This window comes from Heterodontus francisci, chromosome 1, assembly GCF_036365525.1.
Source record: "Heterodontus francisci isolate sHetFra1 chromosome 1, sHetFra1.hap1, whole genome shotgun sequence".
In the NCBI taxonomy this organism is placed as follows: Eukaryota; Metazoa; Chordata; class Chondrichthyes; order Heterodontiformes; family Heterodontidae; genus Heterodontus; species Heterodontus francisci.
This window is the reverse complement of record NC_090371.1, coordinates 218,421,309-218,448,513: the sequence shown is the minus strand read 5'-3', so window position 1 is coordinate 218,448,513 and position 27,205 is coordinate 218,421,309. Positions and strand designations below refer to the sequence as shown.

Below are 27,205 nucleotides of genomic sequence, written 5' to 3'. Positions count from 1 at the left end.
TCTTATCCTACTCTGTATGCTCTTTGACATTTAGAGGGGTCTAGATTTGGAAGTTCCACCATTTTTCTTTGTGCAAATATATTTGTTCTAAACCCTCTCTATCTCCTCCTTGAATGCCTCCCACTGCTTTGACACTGATTTACCTTCAAGCAGCCATTTTCAGTCCACTTTTGCCAAATCACATCTCAGCTTAATAAAATTGGTCCTTCCCCAATTTAAAACTTTTACTCTTGGTCTGTCTTTGCCTTTTCCATGCCTATGTCAAATCTAACTGAATTATGATCGCTACCAACAAAATGCTATCCCACTGATACATCTTCTACCTGCCCAGATTCATTCCCTAAAACTAAGTTCAGAACTGTCCCTTCTCATGTTGGGTTTGCTAAGTGTGGGCTAAAAATGTTCTCTTGAAACAGAAACCCTAGGTTTATTATTGGCTCTTAAGCATTTTGAAGTCTATCTCCTCCATGACTACAGAGAGGCACTGGTATATACTGATCATAACTCCCCCTAGCCTTCGTGGAAAAATTCAAAAACCAGAATGCCACACTATTCCGATGGAGTTTACTATCGCAACCTTATCACTTAAAGATTATCCACATTGCGGGGAAAAATAATGTAATTGTGATACTTTATCTAGAATCTAACTTTGCTTTGAGTTATCTGAATGCAAAGATGGTACAAAGCAAAACTGTATTAGCTATAGTTAAAGAGTAAATGAGTATGAGTGTGAAAAGGTAATTTAACATTATTTAGCTTCTATTTTTTTCCACACTGTAATGAAACACATTTAAAAATGGCGTTTCATTCCTCCAAGGCTGGAAATTCCATAGATGCTGGAACTTTGTTTTTTTTTTGAAAGAGGTCATCAGAAGGTCTTTTGGACTGAGCTTGTAACCAACAGTTAGTGGAAGGTACCTGTTTTCAGAAAATTACCCGGCAGGGTTTTTTTTTTGACTAGGGGAAAGATTTATTTTTATTCAATCATGGAATATGGGCGTTGCTGGATAGGCCATCATTTATTTCCCATCCCTAATTGCCCTTGAGAAGGTGGTGGTGAGCTGCCTTCTTGAACCGCTGCAGTCCTTGGGGGTGTAGGTACACCAACAGTGCTGTTAGGAAGGGAGTTCCTCAGGATTTTGACCCAGCAACAGTGAAGGAATGGTGATATAGTTCCAAGTCAGGATGGTGTGTGGCTTGGAGAAGAGCTTGCAGATGGTGGTGTTCCCATGCATCTGCTGCCCTTGTCCTTCTAGGTGGTAGAGGTCGCGGGTTTGGAAGGTGCTGCCGATAGAACCTTGGTGAGTTGCTGCAGTGCATCTTGTAGATGGTACACACTGCTGCCACTGTGCGTCGGTGGTGGAGGGAGTGAATGTTTGTAGATGGGGTGCCAATCAAGCGGGCTGCTTTGTCCTGGATGGTGTTGAGCTTCTTGAGTGTTGCAGCTGCACTCATCCAGGTAAGTGGAGAGTATTCCACCACCTTCCTGAATTATGCCTTGTAGATTGTGGACAGGCACTGGGGAGACAGGAGTTGAATTACTAGGCACAGAATGCCCAATCTCTGACTTGCTCTTGTAGCCAGAGTATTTATGTGGCTGGTCCAGTTCAGTGTCTGGTCAATGTTGATCCCCAAGATGTTGCTAGTGGAGGAATTGAGCGATGGTAATGCCATTGAACGTCAAGGGGAGATGGTTAGATTCTTTCTTGTTTGAGATGTCATTCTCTGGCACTTGTGTGGTGCAAATGTTACTTGCCACTTATCAGCCCAAGCCTGGATATTGTCCAGGTCTTGCTGCATATGGACATGGGCTGCTTCAGTATCTGAGGAGTCGTGAATGGTGCTGAACATTGTGCAATCATCAGCTAACATCCCCACTGGAGGGAAGGTCATTGATCATTGGTCATTGATGCAGCAACTGAAGATGATTGGGCCTAGGACACTAGCCTGAGGAACTCCTGAAGTGACATGAGCAAAAAACTTTTTCACGCAGCAAGTGGTTAAGGTCTGGAATGCGCTGCCTGAGAACATGGTGGAGGCAGGTTCAGCTGAAGCATTCTAAAGGGAATTAGACAGTTGTATGAAAAGGAAGAATGTGCAGGGTTATGGGGAAAAGGCAGGGGAATGGAACTCGGAATTGCTCTTTCAGAGAGCCAGTGTGGACACGATGGGCTGAATGGCCTCCTTCTGCACTGTAACTATTCTGTGAATGCATTTTAAGAATTCTGCTCCCTCTGTATCTTTTACGCTGATTTTATTCGAGTTAATATTCGGGTAGTTGCAATCCTCTACTATTACGGCCACATTGTTTTTGCAATTCTCAGCAATTTGTCCACATATTTGCTCTTCTATTTCCCTCTGACTCTTTTTGGGGTGGGGGATGCGGGGAGGTCTATCGTGCAATCCCAGTAGTGTGATTGCCCCTTTTCTGTTCTTCAGTTCAATACACATGGCTGCATTTGTAACCAGGAAAATGGATTTTCCTACTCTTCTTTAAGTCATGTTTCATAATGGCTATGATATCAGACTTTCAAATGTCTATCTGTGCCCTCAGCTCATCTGTCTTGTTCATGAGACTCCTTGCATTGAAGTATAAACTACTATATATCACATATATATCAATAGTATATCACTAATCACTGAACAACTCCTTTGTTGCTTATTTTCTAGCCTTTGTTTTCTCTGCCTTCCATACTCATTTACTAATTTTCTGCCTTCCATTTCCAGCTTTGCTTCTCTCTCTTCTGAATCTATGCCAAGCTAGTTAAAACCCTCCCCAACAGCACTAGCAAACCTCCCTGCCACAATATAGGTCCCAGCCCTGTTGAGATGCAACCCATTTGGCTTGTACAGTTCCCATCTCCCCTAGAACTGGTCCCAATGCCCCAGGAAACTAAAACCCTTCCTCCTGTACCATCTCTCTAGCCACGCATTCATCTGCACTATCTTCCTATTTCTGTACTCAGTAGAGCGTGGCACTCGGAGTAATCAAGAAATTACTACCTTTGAATTCCTATCTTTTTAATTTCTTTCCTCGCCCCCTAAAATGTGCCTGCACAACCTCGTCTCTCTTTCTACTTATATCATTGCTACCAATATAGACTATGACCTGTGGCTGTTCACTCCTCACAGTGTTCTGCAATCTCTCAGTGACATCCTTGATCCTGGTACCAGGAAGGCAACATATCATTCTGGAGTCATGTCTGCAGATGCAAAAACACCTGCACGTTCCCCTAACTATTGAATCCCCTATCACTATTGCTTTTCTAACCATCTTGCTACCACCACCCTGTACAGCTGAGCCACCCATGGTGCCATGGACTTCGCTCTGGTTGTACTCCCTAGAAGAACCATCACCCTCACCAGAAATACTGGCTAGAGAGGGAGATGCACTCTGGACTCCTACACTACCTGCCTGGTCCATCTTTTCAGTCTGGTGGTCACCCAATCTCTGCCTGTACACTCCTGAAACATGCTATCCACGTAGCTCTCAGCTGTGCGGATGCACTGCAGTGATGCAAGCTGCTGTTCAAGCTCCGAAACTTGAAGCTCGACCTCCTTCAGATGATGAGACTCTATTTATTAGATTACTATCTAAACTTACCAGAAATAAACTTAAGATTAATCCGTGAACTGGGCCAGAAAATATATATTTAATTAATTAAAATGTTTGTATTTAATAAACCTGGTGTTTTTTTAGCTTCTTGAACTAATTACTTGATTTCGTTTAAGGCATAGGCAGATTAAATTAAACAGTTCCCTATAAACTTGGCCGGGATTTTATGTAGCCCTCTTGAGGCTGGGTTGGAGGCGGGAGCATGGAGTATCACGATGGGTGGTAGGGGGCGGAGGCCCTGTCGCCTCCCTGTTGCCAAGCGATCATCCCAGGGGCGGGATAGGCTGACAATGACCTTCCCGCCCAGAGGCCAGTTGAGGCCCTTAAGTGGCCTATTAACAGCCAGAAAGGGAAGTTGAGTGGTCAGCAGTTTAGTGTAAGTAGGGTCAAGGCAGGAGGCAACGTAGCTTGTGGTGAACCCTTGATGAGGATGTTACTGATGTATATGTGTCCTTTGATACTATTGTAAAACAAGAATAGTTAAACTTAAAGGAAACACTTCACACATGGTCCAAAACTCTGCTGCCTGTGTCCTTACACCAAGGCCGGAATTTTACGCCCCTGCAAAGAGTGGGTTGGTGGTGGGGGTGGGGGGCGGTGGGGGGCGTAAAATGGAGTGGGAGGCTCGGGGGGGCCCTTCCCAACCCGCTACCACCTCCGCCGCCATTTTACATGGGGTGGCGCAAACCGGCCCGCCTGCCCCAGGCCAATCAAGGCCCTTAAGTGGCCAATTAGCAGCCACTCAAGGGCCTCCACCTGCCGCAATGGGGATTTTACCCTTGGCTGGTCGGGCGGCCCAGGCCTGAGAAAAGCCACCTGACAAAAGCAGGCAGCTTTCTAACGGCCTGGGGTGGGGCCCTCATGATCAGGCACCCTGTGCCCAATGGAGGGCCGCCCCCGATGCCCTAACCATTCCCAACGCCCAAAACGCCCCCTCCCCCCCCACCCCCCCCCCCCCCCCCCCCCAATCGACCACCCTTGCCTCCTCGCCGGGGCCTAACCGATCACCCCCGGTGAGGCCACAAAACTTACCTTTTCCCAGGGTGTCCTTCATCTTTTTGTTGATGCTGGGTTGCAGTCTCAGTAGTAGCCACCGCTCCTGGTGGCGCTGCTGGGACTAAGAGCAGCTGGCCTGTTGATTGGCCGGCAGCTCCATTAGGTGGGATTTCCTGCCGCAACGAGGTGGAAGTCCTGCCTCAGACCAATTAAAGGTCTGGGGACCTTAAAATGTGGTCCAGATACCCAGGCCAGGCGGAGGTGGGTTCGCCACCGACTTTTCAGTCGGTCGACAGCTCCCGTCCGACAATGGTAAAATTCAGCCCCAAGTCCTGTACACCTGTCACCTACCTTAATTTCTGACCTAAATTGGCTCCCGGTTAAACAATACCTCTATTTTAAAATTCCCACCTGTGTTTTCAAATCTCTCCATGGGTTCACCCCTCCCTATCTCTGTAATCTGTTCCAGTTGCAGAACCCTACAAGATATATGGGTCCTTGAGAATCCCTGATTTTGATTGCTCCATTGATGGCCATGACTTTAACTGCCTAGACCTTCATCTCTGAAATTCCCTCTATAAACCTCTCCATCTCTGTACCTCTTTCCTCTTTTAGGATTGTTCGTAAAATCTACCTCCTTAACAAAGCTTTTGACCATCTGCTGTAATCATGCCTTATATGGATCAGTGTCAAATTTTGTTTTATAATGCTCCTCTGAAGTGCCTTGACAAGTTGATTACTTTAAAAGTGCCATATAAATACAAGTTGTTGCTGTTGTAATGATAATTAATGTATATCCTTAAGAAATGAAATTGCAGTCAAATATATAGACTTGGGGGTAATTTTAACTTGACCTGTCCATCGGGAAGCTGACAGGATTGGGTGCAATGTTGGTTTTACATGCAGATTAATTTTAATCTGACCCAAACATCGGGAAGCTGACAGGATTGGGTGCAATGCGGGTTTTCAACGTATCCCAATTTTACTCTCCATTGAAGTCAGTGGACAAGGTGCAATACTGGTGTTCCATTCAATCCCATGGGTTTTCCTCTTGGTGTGTTGAATTAAAATTGCTCCCAGAAATTCTCTTTTAGGATCTATCATTTGTTCTAGGGGCCTATTTTGGATGAAAGGGTATAAAGACCCATTAATTTATTCCCAAAATATTAGGCTCAGCAGTGCAGTGATGGCATGCACCACTAACCTCAAAGAAAGATGCCCTCAAAGATATAGCGATCTCTGTGGCATGGATTTCCCCTTTCTTGACATCTGTTTGAATCTGGTGCCAGGTCAAAAGGGGATTTCCAGGTGTCCACCAATTGCAATATCATCAAGCAGGGTAAGCAGCCAATCACAATGAAGTATTCTCCAAGACATCAATCCAGGAAGTAAAAAACACTGAATCCCTTCACTTTTAATTTTAACTTTTACAGATAGTGAAATAAATGTTTAGGGCATGCACATGTGATTAAGGTAGAAACCAAGATATCACAAAAACTTCATTAAAAATTATTTTCAAAATGTGGAATTTCTCATCATAATGGACAAATTTGAATTCAACAAATATAAATTTACCTTTCAGGGCCAGTGAGGGGGTTTAGCAGTAATTATGAATTTAGTACACCATTAAAAACAGTTACCTCTCATTCAACAATGTGTGACTTTTTCAAGGGTTTTTACAGCAAGACTAATGGCATAACAGGGCAAGATTTCATCAGTTTAGTGAAATCTAATTTCTTGCAGCCTGGGGACTTCAACAGCACACCTGATGTTGAAACATAGAATTACTGACAGCAACTTCTAGATTTAAGCATTTCACTTCATATGTGCAGACTCCAGAGGTTTCTGTCATTTTCAGAGGAATAATGATGGCAAATGCTGTCAGTTTTGTTGGCATTACTACTGCAAAATTTGGGCCATTATAATATCATATTCTGATGTTCCCCATGTGTTAATTTGCTGTTGGTGATTTCAGCGATCAAAACAGCATGTTTTCAAAGATGGATACATTGCTTAAAATAATTGAAATTCTTAAGGTTTGCATCATAGAAAGCGCTATAGTACCGTGACTTGTGGAGATGCAAATTTATACCAAAAAGGCTAAGCATGTATAAATACAACATAGCAGGAGGTATGAAGAACTTTTCTTTGGCCTCCTTGTCTCGAGAGACAATGGGTAAGCACCTGGAAGTGGTCAGTGGATTGTGAGGCAGCGCATGGTGTGGCTATAAAGGCCAATTCTGGAGTGACAGACTCTTTCACAGGTGCTACAGATAAAATTGGTTGTTGGGCTGTTACACAGTTGGCTCTCCCCTTGCGCTTCTGTCTTTTTTCCTGCCAACTGCTAAGCCTCTTCGACGCGCCACACTTTAGCCCTGCCTTTATGGCACCTGAACAAAAGCAGGATGATACTTGACTTATTCAAATGAGATCTACTGTTTAATAGTCCCATTATTATTTTAGTCAACTGGTACTATCTTATTACAGTGATGTTTAATTCTATATGAACAATGTAGCATTGCAACAGTTACAATAACCGTTGGAGTACTATCAGTGGTAGCACACTGGTGGTGTGAACAGCAATGAATATGTGTTGCAGCCAAGTGAGAAAGGGGTCTAGGGTTCCCTCTCAGCCTTCACCTGGTCTTACCATAAGAGGGTTTAATTTTAAACACACTGTTTTTAGTACCCCCTTGGTGAATCCTTGTTCACTGCTTTCCAATTATAAGGCAAAGAAACCAGCACAAACAGGTTTTCTTAGGTTTAAAGAGGTTGACATTTATTCAACTTAAACTTAAATTAGGTTAATGCCCACAGATACACAATACTCCTACGCTAGCATGCATACGCGATACAGACATGCAAATAGAGACAGAAGAGTAGAAGAAATAAAGTGGAAAAGTTTGAGACAATCTCTGAAGAGGGTTTTTGTTATGGATCTTAGAGCTCTGTTGAGTCCTTGATTGCAGATGGATCCTGGTTTTCATTGGGGCCCAGTATTCTTCTTAAAACTTTTCTCTCTTGAAGTTCATGTGTCTTCAGTGGATTTGGAGTTCCCTGAGAAAGAGCAGACAGGAGAGGCTGTGGCGAGCCAGCCAGGAGAGATCTTTTCGATCCAGGAACAAACAGATACTCTGAGTTCAAACTGTTTGTACAATTCAAAAAAAAAGGTTGCCAAGCAGGTTAGTCATGTGACTAGCTGGTCTGACCACGTCTGCTTGTGGATTCTCTGGTCTTGGCCAACCCTGGAATGTCTCTTCTTACCTGGTGCTCAAAGTCCATTGTGGGTTAAATTGGAGCAGGGAATAGCCCCTTTGTCCTTCCAAGCACTGGCTGTTGGTATGCAAAAATGTTTTTCCAGCCAAGGGTCTGGTGATTTTTTTTTTAACAAGTCCTTTCTTCACTTCAGCAACAGTTTGAAGTTTAGTATCCATGTGGCGAAATTAATATCTCTCATTCTTGGCAGGTGGGGGTCTAGCATAACAATATGTCTTAACACAAGCTAATGCTGAACAATCTAGTCATAGACTTTTGACAACCTAACAGTTCTCTTAAATTACAGTGTGGAGAATTGACATATACAGGCATTTATCTGAAAATTTTCTCTGCTATTTTAACATTAACTAATTTGAAATAAATGGCTTAACTAAAATATCAATGAGAAGAATTTCAAATGATTACACAGCAAACTTGCAGAACCAAAGATTTCTTATCACTAAATAATAGTTCAATTAAAAAAAATATATACTGTGCTCAATCACCAGTATTCTTTGCTGGCTAAATAACAGCATTTTAATCTGGCTGTTCATTCTGCTGAACATTAATTTATCCTGATTAATTTACTAACTTATTCAGCTGGCGTTAATACACTTTTTTTTAACTTCCATAAATATCTTGTCCAACTGCTCTGCATCTTCTAAAATGTGGCAATAGCAACAATGCTGATGATATTTCAACATAATTATAAGTAGCTTGTTGCATTAAAGAGTGATAGTAATTAAATATCTAATACACAGACACATGGAAACATACGAACAGGAGTAGGCCATTCAGCCCCTCAAGCCTGCTCTGTCATTCATTTAGATCATGGCTGATCTGTACCTCAATGGCATTTACCTACCATAGCCCCATTTTTCTTGATATACTTACCCAACAAAAATCTATCAATATCAGTCATGGAGAGCTCCAATTGACATCAATAGCCTAGTGGGGGAGGACATTCCGAATTTCTACTATTCTTTGTGTGTAAAAGTGCTTCCTGATTTCCCTTCTAAATGGCCTAGTTCTAATTGTAAGATTTGCCCCCTTGTTCTTGATTCGTCCATCAAGGAAAAATTTCTCTACCTACCGTATTGTAGTTGTTAAAGATGTTTAGCAATTTAATCACCTCAATTAGACCATCCCTCCATCTTCTATGCTCAAGGGAATACAAGCCAAGTTTATGGAACCTATTCTCATAAATTAACCCTCTGAACTCCCTGTGTCACTCTGGTGAATCTCATCTGCATACCCCTCAAAGGCCAATATATCGTTTCTGAGGTGCGATGCCCAAAACTGAACAAGATGGAATCTGACCGAGGCTCCATACAACTGAAGCATAAATTCCTCCCCTTTGTAATCCACGCTTTCCTGTACATTGCCATGCCATTTTGGTGGAAGAAAAGAAACACCCCATATTTGAGGTTTTTTTCCCATGACAATGAACAAAATAAAGAGGATCCTGTTTAATTCAGTTGAATTTAAACTGTGAAGATGTAAATCATTGATAACATGGCCTAAAAAAATCTAATTTTTTCCCAATTTTGTATCAATAATAATCACACAGGCATTGATTTTTTCTTTTATTTTAGAAATATATTGCACAAACATGATATTTAAATAATTTCATTAGATTTCATTGATTTTCTAACTTAAATACACAATTACTGCACAAAGACATAATACTCATTTTTTCTAAAGAATTGGACAAAATAAAAGCTACACAGAAAGCCGATTTAGGCTATAAAATACAGAAATAGAATGGGCAAATGTTGTTCTCAATGTTAGTCTATGCAATATCTGAATGAAGTTGTGTAATGAGTAAAATTGAGCTCCAATGAAAAACCAATCTTCTCATATATTGTTCAAAAAAAAAAATCAGTAAATATATTTAAAGATCTGACAATCTTAATAGTTGTGCACCATCTGTATAATGTTATAAGTCCTCTGTGCTTAAATATTATTATGGCCAGATGACTCATCGAGCAAAAACTCCTTGAAACACAGCCACATTATCTTGTTGTCTAAAGCCAACAGCTTAATATCCCATTGGAATGAGCAACCTCCATCATTGAGCCATACTGGAGTCTACGCTATTTACTTAATATTGCAGTTAAAGAGAAGAGAACTCCACTCGCAACATTAAAGTTATAGGTAGGGGGTGGTGAGATATCATCCCAATTCCCATAAGCAAAATGGATGGAAAATACATCAAAAATAAGATTTTCACACATTCTATTATATCTTCTCTTGTGTATTTTGGCTAAAAATACACAACTTTATCTGAATTGTCTTAAGGAGCCTAATTAAGCTGTCGGTGTAAAAAAGGGGAATAACAGTATTCTGAAACTTTTGCAGTGTAACTAGTATGACAAATTGAGATGTGCAAACACTCAGGAATCTCATGTGGCCTAAATCTAAGACGAATCATGGAAAAAACTACACTGAGAGGGAGAAAAACTGTCTTTGGAATGATTTATCACTTACATATCAATGCAAAAGGCATAGCTACCTACACACCCTCCAGGGTTATATTTTTGTAATATTGTTGGATCGGGATGTGCATTCATTAAATTACTGCACCTAAATATTTTCTCCCACCAGCATATCGAAACTTGGGATTAAGTAGAGGTGTTATGAAATTTAAAACATTGATATGCAATTTTGCAACAAGTAGCAGCCAACATTTTGTATTTCTGTTAAATACCATGAACCCATCCATTCTTCAGATTTGCAATACAGTCTGGTCCTATACTTTAAAAGCACATGCTAAAAGGTGCAAAAACATTTGATTCCACATTTTTAAAACAGTTGATGTCCCTTCCAGCCCCAGACAGCTCAGACAAATCAATGATGCATAAACCTCCCTTTTCTACAGCTGCTCAAAACCAAGTACAATATAGTAACAATACACAAACCAGACAGAGGTAACTCAACAAGACTCTTTGGTGACCTGTGACCTGTAAGTAAATGCGTCAAGAAGTGTTCAGTTTGCTGACCACATAACATACTCTTGTGGTATAAAGCAAAGGGCCCTTAGTCTGGAGCATTGTTTGAGGTGAAAATGAGGGGAGACGGTGGCGTAGGGTAGTGTCACTGAGCTAGCAATCTAGAGGCCAGGCTAATGCCCTGGGGACATGGGTTCAAATCCCATAATGGCGGCTGGTGGGATTTAAATTCAATCAATTCATAAATTTAATTAATAAAAGTCTGGAATTGAAAGCTAGTCTCAGTAATGGTGCCATGAAACTATCATCAATTCACTAATGTCCTTCAGGAAAGGAAATCTGCTGTCCTTACCTGGTCTGGCCTACATGTGATTCCAGACCCACAGCAATGTGGTTGACTTTTAACTGCCCTCTGCAATGGCCTAGCAAGCCACTTAGTTATCAAGGGCTATTTGGGATGGGCAACAAATGCTGGCCTTGCCAGCGATGCCCACATGAAAGAATAAAAAAAGTCCATAAAGTGATAATGTGACTTACAGGAGTAAATTACTAACACCACTTTATTAAAGATTATTATTGTCAAGGCCAGTGAATTATCAACATTTAACCAGTTTCTTTGTATGATTTGAATCTTCTGGAGCATTCCGCATAGTGGTACCCCTTTTAGAACTGTGTGGTGATGCAACCCTACAGTGGTTATTTCCCAGTGGTGCTCTAGCATGGTTGTTTAGATGCAGCAGTCACCTACTGGTGGAAGAAATATTTCTTGGCTCTTCCATTGCTCATAGTGATATACTAACATGGTGACAAGCTGACTCATAACATCAAAACACCATGCTGATTAAAGTCTGCCTCCCTATAACAGATGTAACCACATTCTATCTTGCATAAAACATGAACCCTTGGAGTCCACATAAGTTTCTAAGGGAACCATTATCAATGAAATATAATGCACCCAACATTATTTTAAAAAAGTAACAGGATTCCTTAAAAGGATTTTGACTGATTTTGAGTACAGCCACCAGATTCCTCATCGGCGATATTGCTAGACCCTCACCAGAATTTACTGTTTGAACAATTAAATGGAAAAAAAAGCTATGATCTAACTGCAATAATAACTTGAAGCTGGGTGTTTCTTAAAGGATTCTTCACATCACTGGCCATTTAGCACAACACAGCCTTATGCCAAGGTGAATATCTGTGTGTTAGAAAACAACCAAATGTCAATCTTAGCAGTCATTATCACCTTACTAACATACACTGTGCAACACATTTCATGAGAGAAAATTATTTTGCTTAGGTGTAATAAGCCTAGAGGGTTAAACCACAACTATTGCACTGTTGAAAGACTGGTTTCCAAAGATTAACATTTCAAAATAGACCCTAACTATAGCAAAATACTTTATCATAAAAGCTGTAAAATTAAAAAGTGCTTCTCCTCTACAAATTCCTAATTATGACATTGCACACATTCTTAGTGATGCTAACTGCATCACCTGTACCATATCCGATACCACTGATATACACCACTAAATAGTTCACTTCCACAAACGGCAACATGTTCTTCTGCTGATCATGTCTGTTACGCCTTTACTTCCTGTCGGGTTTCGAAAAGGACTACACGATCATTAATCCTGCTAATTTGTAGTATACTTCTGAAAGGAACTGATTTCCAGGAATATGTGCAGTTCTTCAAATGAACATCAGATACACACATCACACTGGTGCAACTTCAGGGATGCCAACCTGCACCTCTGGTGCCCTCTGTAAGGTTGTTTCTGTCTGTGACAGTGGCACAGCTATACTGTCTCTGTTTCCAGAGTTTTGACTATTTGAAGTGTTCTTGGCATCAATCTTCTTTTCAATGGCTGGGCAGTTCTGTACAAAGATGACTCTGTTATATGCTTTTAGCCTTCGCCACAGTTGAAAGTAGACTTTACACTGCACATACATGAAGACAAGGCCTCCTGTAAATCCGATGGCTACCACCACCAATTTTGTCCAAAAAGGCCATTCTAGAACACCTATGAAAATAAAAAGCCACCATGTTTACCCATTGTCAACACAATCATATTTATTTTTTGTGGTCTTTTCCCTTCAAAGTTTTCTTTTCATATATCAAATTTAAATATTGCTAAGCTATCTTCTGAAAGAAAACTGTAGTACTTGGTTCTTGTTTGTTATAACCATGGCCCTGAAATAGTAGTGGAATACTGCAGTAATTCCAGTGGGGAATGTGACTAAATGGCTGCAAATTCAGCTGGGACCTCGAAATGACAAGTGCCAGGTCCAGTTACCAATAGCCTAGATTTAGGACGGCGCCTCAGCCTCCCTAAAAACAGTCAATGATGCAAAGTAGATAGGCCTAGGGACCCGTCTTTTGTATGGTGTGAAGTCCTGTTTCTCTGACTTTGAAAAGACCTGGCATTAAGTTGGAGGTTAGTATACCAAATAGGATGGGGTGTTATGTTGTTCTGAAGAGTGCCATTGGGCCCTACTGGGAACAAGGGACCGGGCCAGGGGAGCAGCCAGGACTCCTGCATACAAGTTAACATTCATTTTTCTTTATTAATGATATTATCATACCCCTTACAAAGGGAGACAAAGGGACCATAAATTGAATTTAGGCAGAGTTTGCTGTGAGGAATGAAATTGGGCACCACTTTCTCTGAACAGCAGGGAAGGATTTTGTTCTGCTCATGGAGGCAGGCACAGAGGCGGGCGCGGGGAGGGGGGGGGGGTCCAAACCAACTAGTAGGGGGCACCATTCCCGCCATTGCCTGGACCCCCTGCCATTTTGTCCAAGGTTGGGAAGGCCTTCCTGTCCCAGACCAATGGTCACTTAAGGGCCTCTTCCCACCTCCACCTCAATTTTATTTAAGGCAGAGGGGCCCGCTGCTGCAAGTAGACGCCGCCAGGTAAAGCCTGGCAGTCTCTTTGTGGGGTCGGAGGTCCCATCCTTGGGAGCAATCCATGGCCTCTGGAGGGCCCCCCAGCAGCGATGCCCATCCCCTGCCCTCACTTACAACCTGCCCCACCCCCACCAACCAATCACCAGGGCCTGCCTGAATGGCCCTGGTGACCCTGACTCCACTTACCTCTCTCGGGGTCTTCTCCAGTCTTCTTTTCTGCAGGGCCTCCTGCAGTACTGACAGTGGCCACCATACTGCAGAGCTGCCAGCCTTCCAATTGGCCAGCAGCTCTGAAGGCGGGAGCTCGTCCCTTAAAGGAATGGCGTCCCCAAAGCGCGCAGTTAATTGGCTGCCCACCGTGGATATGCAAGGGGGGTGGGTCCAATGGAGGATCGAGGTTGGTGAGGGCTACACTTCAGCTTTGGCAAATATTGTTAAAACTTTTAGATGCGTATTGAGCCTTTCAAAAGGGTTTTGGAATTTTTTGTGAAATTTTGCCATCCCTTTGAATTTCACACACATAATTTTCATCTTTTGCCACTTGTGTGCTCGCTATACCTGCCCAAATTCGCATCTGGATCTAAGAATAACTGTGGAAATAGGCTGACACAATCACCCAAAGTCAAAACTATTCCCTACCATTCAGGCAGATACTGCACCAGTTCTTGGACATTTAGAACTGATTTCTGAAAATCAGCCACCATGTATCTGAAGCTGCATCTGTGCAATTGTAAGAGTGGAAAGGAGTAATTTTAGTTTTTGGTGGGGGTTGAAAATGGGCATTTGTGAATCACCACTTGCTGTAAAACCCCATACCATTCTCTTTTCCACTGATATCAAAAAGGGAAAAATTGAAGCAAAATACTGCAGAAGCTGGAAATCTGAAATATATTATAGTAAGGAAAAATTGATTTTCCAGGCTTGTTACAGCCAGCCTGTTTGGAGCTGTTCTAGTTAATAAAGCACTTATTGAAAAGTAAAAAAATATATAATTTATGATTGAAAAACAAAAAGTTCATTTAATTTAATTATAATCTTTCTTCATCCTTAGAGAGGGCATGCTACAGTAGTGTCATTTGTGAATGATTAAAAACTGTTCTCTGCTGGTGCATTTTCTCAAAAATTTAAAATCGATTATCTGTGTCCTATTGGAATGACCATTTTTCTGTAAAAATTTTTGGTTTTAGAAGGTACACATAACTTACTTATTTTTGTTTGCAAATGGAGGTCTCTGAGTGAGTAACAGGCATTAGGAATGCAAAATCCTCTGGTGTACAGAGTACAATAGCAGTGCTTCAATTAATAGCGCTAAAGGAGACCTGCACTGAGCACTGCTTGAAATGCAGAGCTGGATTACAAATTGAGGTGTGCCATGTATTCACTATACCCTCTGACCTTACCCTCTTTGATGCTGAATGATCTGTACTCAGCAAAGGACTCAGTTTTATCCCCTTACGCCCAAACCTCAATGAATTTCGCGCTTGGTATGACGTTGAGCTCTTCTTCTGTTGCCTTCACCTCCGGGCTCACTTCTTTGACCAGGAGTCCTCCCCCTGACCAGCAAACCCATTCCCCATCTCCAGCATTCTCCCTCCACCTGGACCACTCCCTCTGGCCTCTTACCCACTCTTGACCTTTTCATTGAGAACTGTCGGCGAGACATCGGCCATCTCAATTCCTCTGCTCCCCTCACTCACTCTAAGCTGTCTCCCTCTGAACTTGCTGCACTCCGTTCTCTCAGGTCTAATTCCGACATTGTGATCAAACCTGCAGACAAGGGTGGTGCTGTTGTTGTCTGGCGTACCGACCTCTACCTTGCAGAGGCTCAGCGCCAACTCTCAGACACTTCTTCCTACCTCCCCCTGGACCATGACTCCACCACCGAACATCAAGCTACTGTCCACAGGACTGTCACTGACCTCATCTCCTCTGGAAATCTTCCCTCTACAGCTTCTAACCTCATAGTCCTGCAACCCCAGACAGCCCGCTTCTACCTCCTTCCCAAAATCCACAAACAGGACTGTCCTGGCAGACCCATTGTGTCAGCCTGCTCCTGCCCCACTGAACTTATTTCTTCCTATCTTGACTCTATCCTTTCTCCGCTGGTCCAGTCTTTTCCCACCTACATCCGTGCCTCTTCTGATGCCCTACATCATTTTGACAATTTCCAGTTTCCTGGCCCTAACCACTTCATTTTCGCTATGGACGTCCAATCTCTCTACACCTCCATCCCCCGCCAGGACGATTCGAGGGCTGTCAGTTTCTTCCTTGAACAGAGGCCCAACCAGTCCCCATCCATCACCACCCTCCTCCGCCTGGCTGAACTTGCTCTCACATTGAACAACTTCTCCTTCAACTCCACTCACTGCCTTCAAGTAAAATGTGTTGCTATGGGTACCCACATGGGTAGTAGTTATGCCTGTATTTTTGTGGGATATGTTGAACATTCCTTGTTCCAGCCCTACTCAGGCCCCCTCCCCCGACTCTTTTTCCAGTATATTGATGACTGTATCGGTGCCATTTCCTGCTCCCGCCTGGAACTGGAAAACTTGATCAACTTTGCTTCCAATTTCCATCCCTCTCTCACCTTTACATGGTCCATCTCTGACACTTCCCTCCCACGACTTCTCTGTCTCCATCTCTGGGGACAGACTGTCCACTAATATTTATTATAAGTCCACCAACTCCCACAGCTACCTCGACTACACTTCTTCACACCCTGCCTCCTGTAAGGACTCCATTCCATTCTTCCAGTTTCTCCAGCTGCGACGCATCTGCTCTGATGATGCTACCTTCCACAACAGCGCTTCTGATATGACCTCCTTTTTCCTCAACTGATTATTCCCCCCCCCTGTGGGTGACAGGTCCCTCGACCGTGTCCGGCCCATTTCCCACACTTCTGCCCTCATGCCTTCCCCTCTCTCCCAGAACCGCGATAGGGTTCCCCTTGTCCTCACTTTCCACCCCACCAGCCTCCACATCCGGAGGATCATCCTCTGCCATTTCCACCACCTCCAGCATGATGCCACCACTAAAGGCATCTTCCCCTCCCTTCCCCTGTCAGCATTCCGAAGGGATTGTTCCCTCCACGACACCCTGGTCCACTCCTCCATTACCCCCACCACCTCGTCCCCTTCCCACGGCACCTTCCCATGCAATCACAGGAGGTGTAACACCTGCCTTTTTGCCTTCTCTCTCCTCAGTATCCAAGGCCCCAAACACTCCTCCCAGGTGAAGCAGCGATTTACTTGTACTACTTTCAATCTAGTATACTGTATTCACTGCTCACAATGCGGTCTCCTCTATGTTGGGGAGACCAAACACAGATCGGGTGACCGTTTTGCGGAACACCTCGGCTCAGTCCGAAAGCATGACCCCGAGCTTCCAGTTACTTGCCGTTTCAATACAACGCCCTGCTCTCATGTCCACATTTCTGTCTTTGGCCTGCTCCAGTGTTCCAGTGAACATCAATGCAAGTTTAAGGAGCAGTACCTGATCTTTTGATTAGGCACTCTACAGCCTTGCGGACTGAACATTGAGTTCAATAACTTCAGAGCATGACTGGCCTTTTTTAAAAAAATATTTTATTTTTTAACCATGTGCCTGTTTTTCATGTAGACAGAGCTGCTCATTATGCTGCTATTAACACTCTCTCTGGATTAATGCTTTGTTTTTCACAAGCATTAACACATGCTTTGCCTTTGTTCCAGGACAGCTTTGTTATTTAATCTCTCCAGTCCTCTGCCCTATCACACACCTTCCCCTTTGTTCTCTTCCCCCAGCCCCCCTCGCCTTCACTTGCTTTTCTTTTCTAACCTTTGCCAGTTCTGATGAAAGGTTACAGACCTGAAATGTTAACGTTGTTTCTCTCTCCGCAGATGCTGCCAGACCTGCTGAGTATTTCCAGCACTTTTTGTTTTTATTTCAGATTTCCAGCATCTGCAGTATTTTGCTTTTATTACAAGTTGAGGTCCTGGGCACCAATAACATTTGGGAACTTGCTGCACCTCTCGCACAACCCCCTCTCCCTGATCCATTAAAACACCGGGGCCCCATCTTTGCACAAGGTCTTTATTTGGTTGGAGCCCCTGAACAATCCCATAGGCTCGTGGATTTATCTGGCTCTGCTGAATTGCACAATGCATTCACTTGGAATCACTTTGTTTCAAGTGCAATATAAATGATCTGTATTTTATTAAACAAGACTGATGTGAAGATGTCATACACAGTTGCAGAACATGATAACTAAAAGGGTAATTTTCAGAGTTCAATCACACATATAGATCATCCTGATTTCCTGGGCCTATGTTTTCCTGATATGCACCACTGGCAGGTGAGACTTCCCAGTACCATCGCAAACTTGAACAAGCAACCCTACATTTCTTATTCTTACCATTGTCATTACCCTGTTTGATCTCCTCTGCTGTTCGGTCTATCAGGACATACAAAGACCATACAACACATGTGATTGCAACAATGTGGAAGGTGACAGAGCAGACAATCTTCCTCCTCTCACTTGTTGACATCTGCAACTTTTCCCACTGGAAGAAGCACGAGAGAGAGAGAGAGAATTATTCTTGTGGTTAAGGGTAACTTTCCAACTATGTAATGCTATGTGTCAAAAGTGATTGCTCGGTGGGATGACTGTACTAGAACAATTTGAAATAAACAGTTTCACTGGAAAGAGCAGACAAGAAGTCAATGTATGGCAGGAGATCATGCCAGCTTTTTGTGACGAACGATCATGTTAATTAATAAATTAAAAGCTACAATTTTAACACAATTTGTCACCAGTTTATTTAAAATATGCTAATGTATTTGCTGAAACAGTGGACAAAGGATGAATGTGTTAAGCATTTGTTGACTAATATTGCCAATAATAATTTCTACTCTTGTTTCTGGGCTGGAAAGGGAAAAAAAAAGTCAGACATGATTTCCACTCCTAGGGCAAAACAAAATGGCGGCCCATGTGCCACCGCAATCTTGAGTGCGGTGGCTCAATTAAATATGCAGGGTGGCCCCACTTGGCCCCCCCAATCACATAGTGGGGGGGGGGGGCAGCCTCGGTGACACCGTGAATGACGTCAGCTGTTTCTGTGCAGCTGCTGGCGCCATTTTTAAAGGACTGCCAGCCCTGCTCAGAGAATGCAGAGTTGCCCCCCTGCCCCCACTTCATTAAAAATAAATGTTTGTCCCATTCCACCGCCCCCCAATACATTGAAATTGCAGAATTGACCCCTCTCCCCCACCAAGTGCACAAAGTGCAGATGTCACCCCTTCCCCCCTCCCCCACATTAAAAATGCAGATTTGACCCCGTCTCTCTCACCCCATTAAACTAAAAATGCTCTGATCACCCATTCCCCACCTTGGTGGCGCCAGCTTTCCCTGGATGGGAAAGTGAAGGCCTGTGAGTGCTGCCCGTCACACTAAAGATCCGGAACCGAAGGTAAGATCGCGGAGAATCGGATTTAAGTGTATAGAACATAGAACAGTACAGCGCCGAACCTTTAACCTACTCTAGGATCAAACTACCTATATACCCTTCATACTACTACCATCCATGTACCTATCCAAGAGTCGCTTAAATGTCCCTAATGTATCTGCTTCTACTACCACCGCTGGCAGTGCATTCCACGCACCCACCACTCTCTGTGTAAAGAACCTACCTCTGACATCTCCCCAAAACCTTCCTCCAATCACCTTAAATTATGCCCCCTGGTGATAGCCCTTTCTGCCCTGGGAAAAAGTCTCTGGCTATCCACTCTATCTATGCCTCTCATCATCTTGTACCCCTCTATCAAGTCACCTCTCATCCTTCTTCGCTCCAATGAGAAAAGCCCTAGCTCCCTCAATCTTTCTTCGTAGGACATGCCCTCCAGTCCAGGCAGCATCCTGGTAAATCTCCTCTGCACCCTCTCTAAAGCTTCCACATTCTTCCTATAATGAGGCGACCAGAACCGAACACAATATTCCAAGTGTGGTCTAACCAGGGCTTTATAGAGCTGCAGCATAACCTCGCGGCTCTTAAACTCAATCCCCCTGTTAATGAAAGCCAACACACCATACACTTTCTTAACAACCCTATCAACTTGGGTGGCAACTTTGAGCGATCTATGGACATGGACCCCAAGATCCCTCTGTTCCTCCACACTACCAAGAATCCTGTCTTTAAGCCTGTATTCTGCATTCAAATTCGACCTTCCAAAATGAATCACTTCACATGCATAGAATTTATTTAAATATTTAAAGTCGGGTTCTGTTGCCGAGCAGCTTGGGGGGTGGTCAAGCAGGGGTGGGGGGGTTGGTAGGAGCCTCACTGCCACCAGGAAGATTGGGCCCAGCAATCTTGGCATCATGCTCTGTGGCGGGCCGCTGCCACTGGGATCTTCTGCCCAGCCCCTCCACGGAGCCTGATGTCAGGAGCTCAACAAAATTGAACCCCTAGTGAACCTAGCAACCTCTGTGGTAAATTGTGCATCTCTGAATACCAGGCAGTGTATTTTTCTTTGCACCGTTTGATAATGCTGGTAAACACAATGGGCCATAAATTCCTGTAATAGGGCATCAAACAGTGTCTACCATTAGATAGACCTCTCCTTGCACAGTTAGGTTTTTAATTTTTTGCGTGGCCACATGTCTGTCTGTATTAAGTCTGTAAAGCTTAGCTATGTAATTTATGTATGCATTTTCCGGGTTCAAGTCCTATCCCAGGACTTGAGCACAAAAATCTATGCTGACACTCCAGTACAGTACTGAGGGAGTGCGGCACTGTCGAAGGTACCATCATTCAAATGCAACATTAAGCTGAGGCCTGATGTGCCTGCTCAGGTGGATGTGAAAGATCCCATGGCACTATTTCGAAGAAGAGCAGGGGAATTATCCCTGGTGTATTTATCCCTCAATCAACATCACAAAAACAGATTATTTGGTCATTATCACATTGCTGTTTGTGGGATCTTGCTGTGTGCAAACTGGTTGCTGTGTTTCCTATGTTATAACAGTGACTACACTTCAAATGTAAAGCATTTGGAGAGGTCTGGTGGTTGTGAAAAGTGGTATATAAATGCAAGTCTCTTTTTATTTTCATTTTGCAGATGTTAACTATATAGACCAGTAATGTACAGGACAGCATCTATAGCGGTGGATGTTGTCTATATGGACTTTAGTAAAGCCTTTGACAAGGTCACGCATGGCAGACTGGTGCAAAAGGTGAAGTCACACAGGATCAGAGGTGAGCTGGCAAGATGGATACAGAACTGGCTCAGTCACAGAAGACAGAAGGTAACAGTGGATGGGTGTTTTTCTGAATGGAGGGATGTGACTAGTGGTGTTCCGCAGGGATCAGTGCTGGGACCTTTGCTGTTTGTAGTAAGTTTGCGGACGACACAAAGGTTGGTGGAGTTGTGGATAATGATGAGGATTGTCAGAGGATACAGCAGGATATAGATCGGTTGGAGACTTGGACGGAGAAATGGCAGATGGAGTTTAATCCGGACAAATGTGAGGTGATGCATTTTGGAAGGTCTAATGCAGGTGGGAGGTATACAGTAAATGGCAGAACCCTTAGGAGTATTAACAGGCAGAGAGATCTGGGCGTACAGGTCCACAGGTCACTGAAAGTGGCAACGCAGGTGGATAAGGTAGTCAAGAAGGCACACGGCATGTTTGCCTTCATCGGTCGGGGCATAGAGTATAAAAATTGGCAAGTCATGTTGTAGCTGTACAGAACCTTAGTTAGGCCACACTTAGAATATTGCGTGCAATTCTGGTCGCCACACTACCAGAAGGACGTGGAGGCTTTGGAGAGGGTACAGAGGAGTTTACAAGGATGTTGCCTGGTCTGGAGGGCATTAGCTCTGAGGAGAGGTTGGAAAAACTCGGATTGTTTTCACTGGAACGACGGAGGTGGAGGGGCGACATGATAGAGGTTTACAAAGTTATGAGCGGCATGGACAGAGTGGATAGTCAGAAGCTTTTCCCCAGGGTGGAAGAGTCAGTTACTAGGGGACATAGGTTTAAGGTGCGAGGGGCAAAGTTTAGAGGGGATGTGCGAGGCAAGTTTTTTACACAGAGGGTGGTGAGTGCCTGGAACTTGCTGCCAGGGGAGGTGGTGGAAGCAGATACGATAGCGACGTTTAAGAGACATCTTGACAAATATATGAATAGGACGGGAATAGAGGGATATGGGCCCCGGAAGTGCACAAGGTGTTCGTTTCGGCAGGCATCAAGATCGGCGCAGGCTTGGAGGGCCGAATGGCCTATTCCTGTGCTGTACTGTTCTTTGTTCTTTCTTTGTTCTACAGGATTACATAAATGCAATGGTTGTAAAGGTTGCTGAAAATGCAAGCCAATAAAGTTGCAGCAAGGGAAACAGCACCTGGGGCCTGAATGAACAGGGCAAGCAACTGTGCATCATCTTAACCAATCAGATTGAAGGATTGTGAAATTAACAGCACCAGGACTGAGAAGGAAGTATAAATTAAAGTGGAAAGCAGAGTTAAGGTCTCAGGTCAATGACCTTTCATCAGAACTGGTAAAGGTTAGAAAAGTGAAGAGGGCAGGGGAAGAACAACAAAACGGAAGGTCTGTGATAGGGTGAAGGGCAGAGAGATTAAATAATAAAAGGTTTCATGGTTCAAAGCCAAGTAAAGAAACAAAAGATGTGTCTGGATGAGGTGTGGATGGGAGCATAGCCGCCGTCCGAACACAAAGTAAAGGGATTAAGAAAGAAAAAAAGTTGGGCGGGGGGGGAAGCAAATCAGCAAAGAAAAATGAGAAAAGGAAGAAAAATGGGGGCAGAGGTTATGATCTAAAATTGTTCAATTCAATGTTGAGTCCAGAAGGCTGTAAAGTGCCCAGTTGAAAGATGAGGTGCTGTTTCTCAAGCTTATATTGAATTTCATTGGAACACTGTAGCAGGCCGAGGATAGAAAGGTCAGAGTAGGAGCAAGGTGGAGAATTAAAATGACAAGCGCCAGGAAGCTCGGGGTCGCACTTGCAGACTAAACGGAGGTACTCTGCAAGTGGTCACCCAGTCTACATTGAGTCTCTCAATGAGTGGACCACATTGTGAGCAGTGAGCACTGTATACTAAAATAAAAGTACAAGTAAATCATTGTTTCACTTGGAAGGAGTGTTTGGGGCCCTGGATGGTGAGAAGGGAGGAGGTAAAGGGGCAGGTGTTGCATCTCCTGCGCTTGTATGGAAAGGGAGTGGATTGGGGGTAACTGAGGAGTGAACCAGGGTGTTGTGGAGGGAACGGTCCCTTCAGAATGCTGAATGAGGAGGGGAGGGCAAGATGTGTTTGCTGGTGGCATCACGCTGGAGGTGGAAATGACAGGCGATGATCAGTTGAATCTGGGGGGGTCGGTGGGGTGGAAGGTGAGGACAAGGGGAACCCTATCATGGCATTGGGAGGGAGGGGAAGGGGTGACAGCAGAAGTGTGTGAAATAGATCAGACACTGTTGAGTGCTCTGTCGACCACGGTGGGAGGGGAATCCTCAGTTGAGGAAAAAGGAAGACATATCAGAAGCGCCAGTATGGAAGGTTGCATCATCAGAACAGATGCAATGGAGAAGGAACTGAGAGAATGGAAAAGAGTCCTTGCAGGAAGTGAGGTGTGAGGAAGTGTAATCCAGGTAATTGTGGGCATCCATGGGTTTATAGTGAATATTGGTTGATTGACTCCATTTTTGGGGTTAGACTGAGAAGTGGAGGAAGGGAAGGGAAGAGATAGACCATGTGAAGGTGAGAGAAGGGTGGAAATTGGAAACAAAGTCAATGCTGCCATCTACACCTCATCCAGACACATCTTTTGTTTCTTTACTTGGCTTTATACCATGAAACCTTTTGTCATTTAATTTCTCTTGCCTTCCATCCTAACCAGACCTTTCCTATTGTTCTTCTTCTTCTCCTCCCACACCCCCTGCCATCCACCGGCTGTTCACTACCTCAAAACCTATTACATTTCTAACTTTTTCCAGTTCTGATGACATGTCATTGACCTGAAACGTTAACTCTGCTTTTCTGTCCACAGATGCTGCCAGACCTGCTGAGTAGTTCCAGCGTTTTCTGTTTTTGTTTCAGATTTCTAGCATCCGTAGTATTTTGCTTTTGTATAAATTAAAGTGGGTGAATTCAATGTCAAATCAGGTACAGAAAGAGAAACAAATAAAGGGAAAGAAAGATTTGATTAACAGACAGAAAGAAAAAAGAGAGAATGGTAAAGTTGAAAAAAGTAAATTTTAAAATTTAACCTTTAAAAATATCCAACAATTAAAACCTGAAGGAATGAGACTCCACACTAGTAACAGTTAATTTTCAGTGCCAGAGAGGTGGATTGGCAGTCATTAACAATTATCACATCATTAAAAGGGTAACAGACTTAATTTTCTGTGGAATGTTTAGTTCATATCTACAGCAAATTCATGACATTCAATGCATTTCAATGGTGAGGCAGGCAGCAAGATGCTGTTTTCACAAAGCTAATGGTGGAGTGGAACAACATGGCGAGCAACCTTTGAGTTTAACTGTGCATCTGCTCCTCATCTGAAATATCTGTACCCTTTACGCGTAAATAATAGCTGGCATTATTAGGCTCACCATTATCTTAACAGGAAATTGTGGCCCAGTACAGTCCTGAAATTACTCTGTTGGATACTGTGGTGTATAAATGTTTAATGCGCTTATCTAAAATTTCTCTCTCAGCTATTTTTACAGAGACATTAGCCATTCATTTTAATCACTTTAATGCCGCTACTAAAATACTAAAATAGTGGAGCAAAGAATTAATAGACTTGTATCCCACAATGGAATTTTAGGATCGATTGGTCAACATTGCCAATACACTGTTCTATTAGACCTTAGTTTCTCACCACTGCTATAGGTCAAGAGAGAGTCTGCTTAATATTAATGGAAGCAGAATGTTCCAGACTTCTCATTCAGAATGAAACCAATCTATAATATGGTGTTTATAAAATGGTTTTACTCTTGCGAAGGAGAACAGGTAAACACCATCTGCACTTGTATCAAACTTTCCACTCACCTTGGAGACGTTGTTAAAAACAGAGGTAAGGCAATTTATCCAAATAAAACAAAAGTAAAAGGAGAACTAATCATGAGAAACAAATCTAAATTAAAAATGTGACACAAAGCAAGTACTTCAGATGCTAGGTAACAATATCCACCATTACACTTCTATTGAAATCCTCGGAGCATGTGCTGTCAAAAAATGTTTCCAATCTTTCCATTCTTTATTCAATTCTGAACATTTTACAGTCATTCTCTTCTATTTTTAAGTCTCCTCACAGATGGACATGTAACCTGCTCCCAGACCTCTGTTAATGCCATATGCAGATATATATCTGATTGGGGAGAGGAAATTCAAATTTCCTGCTTTTCCATAGTGTCATGGTCCTGTAGTTTTTTTTTCGGGAATATGCAGTTTGCCTTTAAGGCTTGCAAAGGATTAGTATTGCTTTAAGAACCAGCAAGCCTCAGGAGTTATAGGAAGGTGCATTTTCGTTGCCTTAGAAATGGCCATTTGGAGACTGCGATTCAAAGGGTGCATTTTCGTTACCATAGATACAGCCACTGGGAGTGAGTCTTAAGCGATACATTTGTTACAATTCAATTTTGAACTGGCTTTTTAGTTGAAGACAGTTTGTTCTAACAGAACACAGACACAGAGGACACACAGACAACTGTGATGACAGCACCTGGAAAAAGAGCTCTCAACCATTTAAACTGAAGGAATAGGAGTTTAGTCTGTTCAATTATTATCTCTCAAAATTCTAAAAAAAGTCAAGCCAAAACAGAGATCTCTGGTAATTTAAACTGAAGGAAGGGAAGTTAGACTCTGACCATCTTTTATCCCTCAAAAACTCTAAAGTCAGATTGATTCTATTGAAAGTGTTTGCAAGTCGTTAATTGTTGAAATTTGCTGGAGAAGGAAAGCATCACTTACTGTTGCAGTTAGAGTACGGACTGTTCTACCGTGGAAGAACCTTTTTCCGCATTGGATGGCTGTGAGGACTTCAAGCAACAATGGACTGTAAATTTGCAAGGACTCTAATTTTTTTCTATTTTAAATGTTGTTGATATCTTAGTAATGTTTAAGAATTTAGTCCCTCTAATTAAAGAGTTAATTTGTTGATTTAAAGATACCTGGTTTGGTTAGCTTCATTTGGGGGTTAACAGATGGTACAATTTGGCTGGGTCTTGTTTTAATTTGGAAAGTTTTAAATGATACGTTAGGCGATCTGTGGAGGGACAAGATTGAATTAACAGTGCGCTTCTCCCACCGTAATCAGAATCGTATATTTTGATTGGGGGCTTTGACTGGAGCGGTCGGTTGTTTCCCATTTGCATTGTGTACATGCCTCCAGTGTCTTTGTCAAAAGTGGGACCTCACTGTCTATGAAACTGGTGGCTCAAACCCAGGGCTCAGTGACCATCACCCTATTTTTTTAAATTACTTTTGACTCAGTGTCAAATCAAAGATTCTTTTTCTGACTTTACAATCAGTGGCATCAAACACTCCCCAATGGCACTGACAACATTTCTATGATAGTATACCAAGTAAACAGCCTAGCTGCAACAGTGCAGTTCCCTTATTCCCCATCTCTCCTAGAGCACATACACATCTTGAAATATCTATTCTTTTACAGCCCCTGCATCTGTGCTGTATTAGTGTCAATCATGCTGAATTAAGGAGAAATGTTATGCTGTTAGGTTTTATCTTCTGGGAGTTTGGTTGACAGTTTCCAACACACTTCACTTCAGAACAATTATCGGACACCACAGAGAAGATATGATTATCCTTCCTGTTGAGCTTGGGTTGCTCTGCTCTCCTAGCTGACAATGAAAACCAAATGGGAAAAGGGAACAATAACAGGGAAACAGTCACCAAGATAAAGTAAAAATAAAGATATGAACATCCTGCAATAAATCATAACCAGATACAGAAAATCTTATTTAGTCCCTGTAAAGTAATCTTTTAATACTAACAGATTTCTCGAAGCATTACTCACCACCAAAGCTAAAAATAAAAATTGTGTCTCTCTGTGACTGTTTCTCTACATGTCTCGCTAATTCATTCTATTTCCCACTCAGTCTTCCTTCCGCTCTCTCTCTATGAATTTTCACAGACATTTTCTTATCATCGTTGTGCCCCTTTGTTTAGCTTCTGCTGGGTTTCTCACTCTTTCTGTGACTCTGTCTTTCTGTCTGTCTCCTCTCTCTTTTGGTTGGTTTTCACTCTTTCATTTATGTTCCTTCAATGATTTACTAAATCTGTACCTTTTACAGTTTTAAAGCCTTTGTCACACAGCAAGATAAAAGTCAGAAGTGGGGGATTTGGGCCAGAAGAACATGGAGGGATCTTAAGGTATTTGAGTCCTGCCTGGGAATGAGCAAAGGGGGGTGGGGTCTGGCCTGGGAGAAGATAGTACATTTGGAGCCTTTGTTTTGTAC

General features: G+C 42.9%; 1 protein-coding gene across 2 annotated transcripts in view; it reads right to left on the bottom strand.

Annotated features, from left to right (window-relative positions):
* Nucleotides 1–9,564: 9,564 nt before the first annotated feature.
* The window catches only part of LOC137355604 (E3 ubiquitin-protein ligase MARCHF1-like), a 217,708-nt gene continuing 200,067 nt past the window's right edge, over nucleotides 9,565–27,205 (bottom strand). For both annotated transcript variants that reach the window (XM_068020961.1, XM_068021042.1), the window contains exons 5-6: nucleotides 18,124–18,271; nucleotides 9,565–12,842 (exon numbers count right to left, since the gene is read on the bottom strand). In XM_068020961.1, coding sequence (XP_067877062.1) covers nucleotides 12,535–12,842; nucleotides 18,124–18,271 — 456 coding nt within the window. In that variant the 3' untranslated portion in view covers nucleotides 9,565–12,534. The remainder of the gene's footprint in view (nucleotides 12,843–18,123; nucleotides 18,272–27,205) is intronic.